The sequence below is a fragment of the Coregonus clupeaformis genome, chromosome 30, assembly GCF_020615455.1.
Source record: "Coregonus clupeaformis isolate EN_2021a chromosome 30, ASM2061545v1, whole genome shotgun sequence".
NCBI classification, from domain to species: domain Eukaryota; kingdom Metazoa; phylum Chordata; class Actinopteri; order Salmoniformes; family Salmonidae; genus Coregonus; species Coregonus clupeaformis.
In genome coordinates, this window is record NC_059221.1 from 38362014 (window position 1) to 38374972 (window position 12959).

Sequence of the window (12959 nt, forward strand, 5' to 3'; positions counted from 1 at the left end):
TTGTTTGTTTGTTTGTTTATCTCAGAAATAAATGTCTCTAAGACGCTGGAATTCATTGCAGTTGTTGATGTGGGTTGATTCATTTCGCAATCTCTAAGGAACGGGATTCATTCTGATTGCCGGTTGTCGACAATGCAGCTTTTAAAGACGTCCTCCAGTGATTTTCGAACTTTTCCTGTTGAAAAGTCACATTCCAGCTATAAATACAGTAAAATACACTAAAGGGTAAAAAAACAAACATGTTTTGACCAAAATTGTGTTTTTTTAGACACAACTGTAAACTTTAAGGAGTAGGGGATTCAAAGAGGCAAGGCCCATCCCCCACTGGTGCTATGTCATGATATACCTGGACCACCTATTGAGATGTGCCTTTGTTAAGTAAATCAGGTGTTAATTGAGGTGAAAAGGAGACTGGAGTGCCATGTTCCCACGTTTGTAGAGATCTCGTTCACAGTAAACACTGCAAATGTCGGCTCAATCAATTTGAATCCCGGTCAAAGTTTACAAGTCTGTGTAAAATATTTATCTGTGCTGTTCAATTTTTACTCATGTCATTTTTGGGTCATCATCTTCACACAAAATGACGCTCGCATAGGGTTCGATTCAGACCTGAGTTATGCGCGCGTAAATGGAACCTTTCTCTCTACGTGTATTCTGACCTTGAATTTAGGCATGTTTCAGCAAGCTATTCTTTCAGGGTGGAGATCACTGAAATGGAGGTGTGTCTACAGATACCACAGTATTCCAGTGGAGGCTGCTGAGGGGAGAACGGCTCATAACACCTGGACACATTTACATTACATTTACGTCATTTAGCAGACGCTCTTATCCAGAGCGACTTACAAATTGGTGCATTCACCTTATAGCCAGTGGGGTGGGGTAAGGGGGGGGTTAGAAGGATTACTTTATCCTATCCCAAGTGTTCCTTAAAGAGGTGGGGTTTCAAATGTCTCCGGAAGGTGGTGAGTGACTCCGCTGTCCTGGCGTCGTGAGGGAGATTGTTCCACCATTGGGGACACCATGTATTTGATGTATTTGATACCATTCCACAGATTCATACACGTTCAGTGTGTAAATAAGACAGCCAAGTGTTCTGAGGACAGCAATTAGTAATTTACATGAAGAAGAAAGAAAAAACTGCTACAGCATTGTCCAATTTTGTCCCAATTAATAAAGACATTAGAAACGTAGAAATACAACCGCAATAGGTAGACTACATGTAGCCCTTGATCATGACTCTCAGTTCCATGACATTACACATAAGAGTCACTGGACGAAGGTGTCTTCTGTATTTTTTTTATTTATTCTTCAAGTAAATTACTAATTGCTGTCCTCAGAACAACTGGCTGTCTTATTTACACACTGAACGTGTATGAATCTGTGGAATGGTATCAAATACATCAAATACATGGTGTCCCCAATGGTGGAACAAGCTCCCTCACGACGCTAGGACAGCAGAGTCACTCACCACCTTCCGGAGACATTTGAAACCCCACCTCTTTAAGGAACACCTGGGATAGGATAAAGTAATCCTTCTAACCCCCCCCCCTTACCCCACCCCACTGGCTATAAGGTGAATGCACCAATTTGTAAGTCGCTCTGGATAAGAGCGTCTGCTAAATGACGTTAATGTAAATGTGTCCAGGTGTTATGAGCCGTTCTCCCCTCAGCAGCCTCCACTGGAATACTGTGGTATCTGTAGACACACCTCCATTTCAGTGATCTCCACCCTGAAAGAATAGCTTGCTGAAACATGCCTAAATTCAAGGTCAGAATACACGTAGAGAGAAAGGTTCCATTTACGCACGCATAACTCAGGTCTGAATCGAACCCTATGTCAGCGTCATTTTGTGTGAAAATGATGACCCAAAAATGACAGGACGTGTACTCCGAGCATGTGCTGACCAACTGGCAAGTGTCTTCACTGACATTTTCAACATGTCCCTGACTGAGTCTGTAATACCAACATGTTTCAAGCAGACCACCATAGTCCCCGTGCCCAAGGACTCTAAGATAACCTGCCTAAATGACTACCGACCCGTAGCACTGACGTCTGTAGCCATGAAGTGCTTTGAAAGGCTGGTCATGGCTCACATCAACAGCATTATCCCAGAAACCCTAGACCCACTCCAATTTGCATACCGCCCCAACAGATCCACAGATGATGCAATCTCTATTGCACTCCACACTGCCCTTTCCCACCTGGACAAGAGGAACACCTATGTGAGAATGCTATTCATTGACTACAGCTCAGCATTCAACACCATAGTGCCCTCTAAGCTCATCACTAAGCTAAGGATCCTGGGACTAAACACCTCCCTCTGCAACTGGATCCTGGACTTCCTGACGGGCCGCCCCAGGTGGTAAGGGTAGGTAACAACACATCTGCCACACTGATCCTCAACACGGGGGCCCCCTCAGGGGTGCGTGCTCAGTCCCCTCCTGTACTCTCTGTTCACCCATGACTGCATGGCCAGGCACGACTCCAACACCATCATTAAGTTTGCCGACGACACAACAGTGGTAGGCCTGATCACCGACAACGATGAGACAGCCTATAGGGAGGAGGTCAGAGACCTGGCCGTGTGGTGCCAGGACAACAACCTCTCCCTCAACGTGACCAAGACAAAGGAGATGATTGTGGACTACAGGAAAAAAAAGAGGACTGAGCACGCCCCCATTCTCATCGACGGGGCTGTAGTGGAACAGGTTGAGAGCTTCAAGTTCCTTGGTGTCCACATCACCAACGAACTATCATGGTCCAAACACACTAAGAAAGTCGTGAAGAGGGCACGACAAAGCCTATTCCCCCTCAGGAGACTGAAAAGATTTGGCATGGGTCCTCAGATCCTCAAAAAATTCTACAGCTGCACCATCGAGAGCATCCTGACTGGTTGCATCACCGCCTGGTATGGCAACTGCTTGGCCTCCGACCGCAAGGCACTACAGAGGGTAGTGCGTACGGCCCAGTACATCACTGGGGCCAAGCTTCCTGCCATCCAGGACCTCTATACCAGGCGGTGTCAGAGGAAGGCCCTCAAAATGGTCAAAGACTCCAGCCACCCTAGTCATAGACTGTTCTCCCTGCTACCGCACGGCAAGCGGTACCGGAGTGCCAAGTCTAGGTCCAAAAGACTTCTCAACAGCTTCTACCCCCAAGCCATAAGACCCCTGAACAGCTAATCATGGCTACCCGGACTATTTGCACTGCCCCCCCACCCCATCCTTTTTACGCTGCTGCTACTCTGTTAATTATTTATGCATAGTCACTTTAACTCTACCCACATGTACATATTACTTCAACTATCTCAACTAGCTGGTGCCCCCGCACATTGACTCTGCACCGGTACCCCCCTGTATATATAGCCTCCCTACTGTCACTTTATTTTACTGTATATATAGCATCCCTACTGTCACTTTATTTTACTTCTGCTCTTTTTTTTCTCAACACTTTTTTTGTTGTTGTTTTATTTTTACTTTTTTTGTTAAAAATAAATGCATTGTTGGTTAAGGGCTGTAAGTAAGCATTTCACTGTAATGTCTGCACCTGTTGTATTCGGCGCATGTGACCAATAAAATTTGATTTTATTTTGTTTTATTTTATTTATTGGGGGAGTTTTGTTTAGAGGCCCGATGCTCGGTCTGAACATTCACACGCATCGCTTGCAGTACGGTTTTGGAAGCGTAAGGACCTTATCTTTCATATCAGCGAGAAATCATTTTCAAAAAACAAAAAGGTTAAATTGATACACACCTTTCTAGGGTTAGGGTTAGTGTTCCCACCCTGCCATATCTCAACGTTACAGTGCGTTTATGGAAGACAGACGGAAGGCCTGTGTGGAATGGAAGAAGTCCGCCAGAAACGTGTTGTCTTCTGCAACTGTGATGAATTTAATTTAATTTATTTATTTATTTTATTTCACCTTTATTTAACCAGGTAAACCAGTTGAGAACAAGTTCTCATTTACAACTGCGACCTGGCCAAGATAAAGCATAGCAGTGCGATAAAAACAACAACACAGAGTTACATATGGGGTAAAAAAAACATAAAGTCAAAAAATACAACAGAAAATATATATACAGTGTGTGCAAATGTAGCAAGTTATGGAGGTAAGGCAATAAATAGGCTATAGTGCAAAATAATTACAATTAGTATTAACACTGGAATGCTAGATGTGCAAGAGATTATGTGCAAATAGAGATACTGGGGTACAAATGAGCAAAATAAATAACAATATGGGGATGAGGTAGTTGGGTGGGCTAATTACAGATGGGCTGTGTACAGGTGCAGTGATCGGTAAGGTGCTCTGACAACTGATGCTTAAAGTTAGTGAGGGAGATAAGAGTCTCCAGCTTCAGAGATTTTTGCAGTTCGTTCCAGTCATTGGCAGCAGAGAACTGGAAGGAATGGCAGCCAAAGGAGGTGTTGGCTTTGGGGATGACCAGTGAGATATACCTGCTGGAGCGCAGACTACGGGTGGGTGCTGTTATGGTGACCAATGAGCTAAGATAAGGCGGGGATTTGCCTAGCAGTGATTTATAGATGGCCTGGAGCCAGTGGGTTTGGCGACGAACATGTAGTGAGGACCAGCCAACAAGAGCGTACAGGTCACAGTGGTGGGTAGTGTATGGGGCTTTGGAGACAAAACGGATGGCACTGTGATAGTCTACATCCAATTTTCTGAGTAGAGTGTTGGAGGCTATTTTGTAAATGACATCGCCGAAGTCAAGGATCGGTAGGATAGTCAGTTTTACGAGGGCATGTTTGGCAGCATGAGTGAAGGAGGCTTTGTTGCGAAATAGGAAGCCGATTCTAGATTTAACTTTGGATTGGAGATTCTTAATGTGAGTCTGGAAGGAGAGTTTACAGTCTAACCAGACACCTAGGTATTTGTAGTTGTCCACATACTCTAGGTCAGACCAGTCGAGAGTGGTGATTCTAGTCGGGTGGGCGGGTGCCAGCAGCGTTCGATTGAAGAGCATGCATTTAGTTTTACCGGTTAACAGTGTACAGTAAGTGTATATTTTGCATTAGTGAAATTATTTTGATGTGATATGAAAGTAAAGGGCTTTATGTTTCTAGAACCATATTACAATTGAGATTGACGTTTAGATGGAGTATTTAGCTGTTTTGGCTGCCAGAGCCAGTCTACCTCTGAAAATAACATACAAGGTCCTTGGACCTTGAGGAGTAACGGTAGACTCCTGAAGAGTACATCTTGGACTAGGTTACATGAACCTTTCGATTAACGTCTCCTAGCAGCACGATATTCGTTTTTATTGAAAATAAGAAAGACATGCTAAACTTTGGGAATATCGATTCGATTTTCTCTCTACAGCCCATTATTGTCAACATACCAGTGTCAACATTGTATTTTTTATTGTTGGTAGCCTATATACATTTGTTGTTTTTATTTGTTTTCGTAAATTACTCATTTAATTGTCTTGTTGTTACAATAGAAGTGGCCATTGATTAAAATGCAATATCTTTGAACGAGTTCTCCACGTTGCAACGTTTTGAAAAGCGGGATTACCGTACACAAGTGACGTCATCGCCTGTGCTGCTGGCAGAACAGCAGTAACCTTTCTCTCCAGACCGTGAAGGCTCCGGTAGAAAGACTGACAACCGTAGCCACTCGCTCATTCACGCTTTCCTGCTGCGAGAACTCCTTTTCACTCTGTCGTCTCGTCTGAGTGGTTAGAATAAACTCGGTGCTGTATTCTGTGCTACCTTGACCGTGAGAAGGTACAACATGGCAATGAAATTGGCTTACTGGGATATTCGAGGGGTAAGGAATCATATTATTCCTTGTTTTGCTGCACTCAGTTGCACAGTTTGTATGAACAGCGTTTTTCCATTCGTTTGTGTGCCGGTCGCGGTAGGTTAGGGTACTGTTTCCAATATTCGGCGTGATTTCAAGCTGTTAATAATAATTGGATACAATTATTGTAATGCAGTGCACATGTCTAATTGTTTGAATCGAGTAATTGCTATTGTGTTACATTTTCAAAGACTCAAATAGAAATATGTGTTATGTAACTATGAATTGCCGACTTGCATCTGATGAGAACAAACACGTGTTTTCTTTGTTAAATTCTCAAGGGGCTTGCCTGATTGGGGGAAAAAAAGTGATGTCAGTGTACCTGAAATTTGTTCAAACGTAATCTCCACGTGTCAGTGTATCAGATTGTCAATATGAAATATTTTGGATTCAGTTCTCTCACGCACACACCTGCTATTTAAATTGTCATAGTATAGTCACACTGTCTTCATCCATGCTCTGACACCCTCTGGCAGTATGAACACTTTGATTTGTGGCATATTTTCTTTCTAATAGCTTGCTCAGCCCATTCGCCTGCTCCTGGAGTACACTGACACTAAATATGAGGAAGAGTTCTACACTTGCGGAGAAGGTAAAGTAATTTGTTGAATTCCTAAAGGGAGGAATATAAAGTTGAGAACATTAGTTGCGTTAAGTTCTAGCTTTGTCTTCCTGTCTCCTGCAGCCCCAAACTATGACAAAAGTTGCTGGTTTGATGAGAAGCACAAACTGGGAATGGACTTCCCAAACGTAAGTAGCCTACATGTTATATGCTGAACAACGGCTCGCACAAAACACACACCTCGATACAAACGGCACCGACCGAGAGGGCTGCCTCGCTTCTAGGCCTTAGGAAACTTTGCAGTTTTTTTTTTAATGTATTATTTCTTACATTGTTAGCTCAGAATCTTAAGTGTTATTACATACAGCCGGTTAAGAACTATTTGATATCAGAGTGGCATCAACTTACAAACACTACGACCAGGAATACAACTTTCCCGAAGCGGATCCTTTGTCCGCACCACCCAGGGCGTTGGAACTGATTCCAGAGGCCGACCCAAAACAGCACCGACGGAGGAGAGGCAGCCGGAGCGGTCTCCTAGTCGGACTTGGGCGGTGTGTGCGCCTCCTATTGCTGCCGAGTATATTACTCGCTAATGTCCAGTCCCTGGACAACAAAGTGGACGAGATCAGGGTTGCTTTCCCAGAGAGACATCAGGGATTGTAACATCCTCTGTTTCACGGAAACATGGCTCTCTCGGCATGTACTCTCCCCGTCCATACAGCCATCTGGGTTCTCAGTACATCGCGTCGACAGGAATAAGCATCTCTCAGGGAAGAAGAAGGGTGAGGGGTTTGTTTCATGATTAACGACTCATGGTGTAATGTTGTGGAAAAGAACTACCATACTTTATTACTAATAAGGTCTTACAGAGTTTTTGTTGCACCAAGAAATGACTTTATTAAAGTTTCCAACAAAGCCGATACTCGTCTGCAGAGGAGCACCCATTCTTAAGGTCCCCCTCCATCTTATATAGTCCTCTTCAGTTTTCCCGCTCTTTTATTGCTCCGCCCACTTCCTTTGTCCCTGAGGACGGCTGAACTATTACTCCAACCAATCACCCGCTCCCCTGTACCTCACCCCCTCAAGCTGTAATCAATCAAGGAGTTACCAAGGAGACAAAGGTCTAGCCCAAACTCTATTCAACCCTGGCGCCGCTCCCTTCACTGTGTTTGAAGAGAGAGACAAAAGGCAGCCATGGATTCAAGTAAGAGAAAGCACCTTAACCCTAAGGCAGTTTTCCTCTCTACTCCCCCACACACACAGTGAAATGCCCCAATAAAATTCCTAGCCCAGTAACAAACAATTCTAACTCAATGTTCGTGATTAACCCAGTTCTTATCTTCTAATTTATTAAAGAATATACATCAGTAATTGTAACAACATACAGGAACTCAAGTCATTTTGTTCACCTGACCTAGAATTCCTCACAATCAAATGCGTACCGTATTATCTCCCAAGAGAATTCTCTTCGGTTATTGTTACGGCCATGTATATCCCCCCTCAAGCCGATACCACGACGGCCCTCAAGGAACTTCACTGGACTTTATGCAAACCATATATCCTGAGGCTGCATTTATTGTAGATGGGGATTTTAACAAAGCAAATTTGAGAAAAAGGCTACCTAAATTCTATCAGCATATTGACTGTAGCACTCGTGCTGGATAAACACTGGATCACTGCTACACTCATTTCCGCTATGCATACAAGGCCCTCCCCCGACCTCCTTTCGGCAAATCTGACCACGACTCCATTTTGCTCCTCCCTTCCTTTAGGCAGAAACTCAAACAGGAAGCACTCATGCTAAGGACTATTCAACGCTGGTCTGACCAATCGGAATACACGCTTCAAGATTGTTTTGATCACGCGGACTGGGATATGTTTCGGGTAGCCTCTGAGAATAATAGACGTATACACTGATTCAGTGAGTGGGTTTATAAGGAAGTGTATAGGAGATGTCGTACCCACTGTGACTATTAAAACCTACCCTAACCAGAAACCGAGGATAGATGGCAGCATTCGCAAAAAACTGAAAGCACAAACCACCGCATTTAACCATGGCAAGTTGCCTCCGCAAGGCAATCAAACAGGCAAAACGTCAATATCGAGACACAGTGGAGTCGCAATTCAACGGCTCCAACACGAGATGTATGTGGCAGGGTTTACAGGCAATCACGGACTACAATAGGAAAACCAGCCATGTCGCGGACACCGACGTCTTGCTGCCAGACAAGCTAAACAAGTTCTTTGCCCGCTTTGAGGATAACACAGTGCCACCGACACAGCCAGCTACCAAGGACTGTGGGCTCTCCTTCTCCGTGGCCGACGTGAGTGAGACATTTAAACATGTTAACCCTCGCAAGGCTGCCGGCCCAGACGACATTCCTAGCTGCGTCCTCAGAGCATGCGCAGACCAGCTGGCTGGTGTGTTTATGGACATATTCAATCTCTCCCTATCCCAGTCTACTGTCCCCACATGCTTCAAGATGGCCACCATTGTTCCTGTACCAAAGAAAGCAAAGGTAACTGAACTAAATGACTATCGCCCTGTAGCGCTCACTTCTGTCATCATGAAGTGCTTTTAGAGACTAGTCAAGGATCAGATCACCTCCACCTTACCGGTCACCCTAGACCCACTTCAATTTGCTTACCGCCCCAATAGATCCACAGACGATGCAATCGCCATCAAACTGACACTGCCCTATCCCATCTGGACAAGAGGAATACCTATGTAAGAATGCTGTTCATTGACTATAGCTCAGCATTCAACACCATAGTACCCTCCAAGCTCATCATTAAGCTTGAGGCCCTGGGTCTGAACCCCGCCCTGTGCAACTGGGTCCTGGACTTCCTGACGGGCCGCCCCCCCAGGTGGTGAAGGTAGGAAACAACATCTCCACTTCACTGATCCTCAACACTGGGGCCCCACAAGGGTGTGTGCTCAGCCCCCTCCTGTCCTCCCTGGCGCATCAGCGTCTCTTTAACCTCAGGAACCCACAAACCTTTACAGATGTACAATTGAGAGCATCCTGTCGAGCTATATCAATGCCTGGTACGGCAACTGCAGGGCTCTCCAGAGGATGGTGCGGTCTGCACAACGCATCACCGGGGGGGCAAACTACCTGCCCTCCAGGACACCTACAGCACCCGATGTCACCAGAAGGCCAAAAAGATAATCAAAGACAACTACCACCCGCGCCACTGCCTGTTCACCCCGCTATCATCCAGAAGGCGAGGTCAGTACAGGTGCATCAAAGCTGGGACCGAGAGAATGAAAAACAGCTTCTGTCTCAAGGCCATCAGACTGTTAAACAGCCATCACTAGCACAGTGGCGCTGCTGCCTACATACAGACTTGAAAATCACTGGCCACTTTTAATAAATGGAACACTAGTCACTTTAATAATGTTTACATATCTTGCATTACCCATCTCATATGTATATACTGTATTCCATACTATCTGTGTTGCATCTTAGCCTATGCCGCTCTGACAACGACATTGCTCATCCATATATTCATATATTCTTATTCCATTCCTTTTACTTAGATTTGTGTGTATTGTATATTTGTTGTGGAACTGTTTAGATATTACTGCACTGTCGGAACTAGAAGCACAAGCATTTGGCTACACTTGCTATAACCTCTGCTAACCATGTGACCGATACATTTGATTTGCTGCCACCATACCCCCTGTGACTGTTGTTTTGTTTTCCTCCTAGCTTCCCTATCTGGAGGATGGAGACCGGAAGATAGTCCAGAGCAATGCCATCATGAGATACATCGCACGCAAGCACAACCTCGGTACTGTCCGTCAGTTTATCAAATCGGGCAATTCAGGGTGGCGTGTATAGAGGGCTATGACACAGCACATTACACACACAGCTAGCCATGTGACTAGACCACAGAGTCGCCGTATCTCTATTCTGTATTAGTTTAGATGTTCTAATGTCTTCTCTTGTGGGATTGTAGGTGGGGAGAGTGAAGACGAGAAGGTTCGTGTGGACGTTCTTGAGAATCAGGCGATGGACTTCCGGAACGGCTTTGTGATGATGTGCTACACAGACTTTGTAAGTCACAACACGTTGCACAGACTGGCCTCTTGAATGTCATTCCAAAGACTCACTTGATAGTCGGCGACGATACAGTTTGTAAGTCACAGCCTTGGACATTGACCTTTCACCTCACTTCATCATTATGGACTTTTAGTTTGAACTGACCATTGCCCTTTAAAAAAAAAAAAAAAAAAGATATAGCATTTCAAAGACTCCTACAATACTGACACTACCAATGTAACAGAGTTTAAAGATGCAATCCGGGATCTTAATTGCTTACAAATTCGTAACATTGTAAGAAATACATTTTTTTGCAGGACGTAACATATCGTATGGAATGGATGATGTGGTGCACAATTTTCGGGGACTTCGTTTTGGCTCGTGAGCACTACTTTTGAAATTATACAAAAGCTCTGGAGCATCACTAAGAAGATACCATAAGATCACTCCGCAGCTAGCTTGAAATGTCGCCGATGGAGTTATCTGCTTTAATGGTGGTTACATTGTCAAGGAGGGCAGTAGGGCTGCACGATATGGGCAAAACATTTAGTTGTGATTTCAATTTTTTGACCACATTTTTGCTATTTGACTTGTGATATACATGTAACTACCAAAATAAAGGAAACCCCAACAGGGTCTTAACAGGGCGTTGGGACACCACGAGCCAGAACAGCATCATGCATTTATTTTCAATAAACATAGGCTACTAAATAGTTTACATGTCAACAATCTAAGCCAACCCCAACAGTTGCAGACGCGTCGGTTTTGTTGTTAAACAACCAAACCTGTCTATGGATCTCTTGTGCTATGGATTTTGCTGTTTCGATGTAAATGGTATTAATTGTGCCCCCTAGAGGGCAGTCACGTGTGTTGTGAGCAGAGGATTACTAGTTCCAGCCCTGTACGGGGACAGTGGAGGAAGATGTACTGTTAGCAGCACACCAACGTCCGTTTTTACCCAAGTATAAGTTCTCAAACCTCAGTTGATGGGCGCCTTACCTTCTGTACCAATGGGACATCCTGATTTGTGGTTAGGGCGATCTGGGTTTGCAGCCCGCTATAGGGACCTCGTGCTAGTGCTACTCAACCGATTTTCATAACAGTACAATACCTTCCTATGTTCTAGTTTTTCCATTCCCAAGACTCATCTGATACTGAGTCACCCTGGATCGTCTGGAGTATAACTCTTCTCCCTTTGTTCTCCCTCAGGACAAGATGAAGCCAGGCTACACAGAGAGACTGCCCGGAACACTGAAGCAGTTCTCAGAGTTCCTAGGAACCAGGAAGTGGTTTGCTGGTGACAAGGTATGATACACTTCTATTGGCTAGTCACTGCACTGTTAACGAGACGCTAATGCACCAATGGTGCCAGCCAGGAGAGAACACGCTCACATTCTCTCTGGAGAATAAATCGTTGCTCTGTTGCTCCCCCTCAACCAGATCACCTTTGTGGACTTCATCATGTATGAGCTTTTGGACCAACATATAATGTTTGACGCCAAGTGCCTGGACGACTTCAAGAACCTACAGGAACTTGTGGACCGCTTCGAGGTCAGCATTATCATTTTGTATACTGGGGATTATTAGAACTCCTGCTGTCTTTATTAACGACCTGTAACTGAAGGGTCCCCTTCAATTTGAAGGATACAAAAAAAAAAGATCTACGCAGAATGAATTCACAGAATAAGATGATACCCGCCGCCTCAAACTTTTGTTGACTCCACTGACTGAAGCTGTATTGTCTTTCTCAACAGGCTCTGGAGAAGATTGCAGCCTACATGAAGTCAAGCCGCTTCATGAAGACTCCTGTCAATAACAAGATGGCCAAGTGGGGCAACAGGAAAGAGTAAAGAGGCTAATGACTAGAAAACATAATGGCACATCAATCATATTATTAGATATAGAAGAAAGACTAGCTATTCTTAAGGTTGCGTTTACACAGGCAGCCCAATTCTGATCTCTGATCCCATTTAGTGGCAAAATGTCAGAATTGGGCTGCCTGTGTAAATCTGCCTCCATGCCAATACTCAACCAATCTTTGGGATAAGTAATGTTAGGTATTTTGAATGGCTAAAAGCACTTACTGTCCAGAATTGTGATTTTGTTTTGTACCTTTTTAGAAACAGAAACATGTAAATGTTTGAAGTGCTTTATAATTGCAACCTTGTGTTAATAAACCTGTTTTCATTAAATGGCAGTCTTATCACCTCCAGTGAGGAAGCAGTGAATCACTTTATTTTCAGGATGTTACTCGACTATGCAAATGACTAAAGAAGTAGAAAATTATATTTTGTTTTAATGATAAGAGTACAGTACATTCATGTGCAAAAGGAAACTATTGCTTATCTGATTGGACAGTGTGTGAATGTTGAGGACACTTTGAAGCTTGTCAATTTGTCCCTTGATTCTTGGGATGTGGCTATTCAGAATTGCTGAAAATAAACTGTACAATCCAACATGGGCTCACAAGTATTAAGTAAAATAAACAAAGTAAGTACATATCTATTTGGCTATTCATTGTTT

General features: G+C 44.1%; 1 protein-coding gene across 1 annotated transcript; it reads left to right on the top strand.

The window, feature by feature from the left end:
• The first annotated feature begins 5547 nt into the window (after positions 1-5547).
• Positions 5548-12937, top strand: LOC121546146 (glutathione S-transferase Mu 3). The gene is made up of 8 exons (XM_041857190.2): positions 5548-5789; positions 6339-6414; positions 6508-6572; positions 10104-10185; positions 10354-10451; positions 11646-11741; positions 11877-11987; positions 12191-12937. Exons 1-8 carry the CDS (start codon positions 5754-5756, stop codon positions 12284-12286), a joined length of 660 nt encoding a protein of 219 aa, XP_041713124.1. The 5' UTR covers positions 5548-5753; the 3' UTR covers positions 12287-12937.
• The last annotated feature ends 22 nt before the right edge of the window (positions 12938-12959 follow it).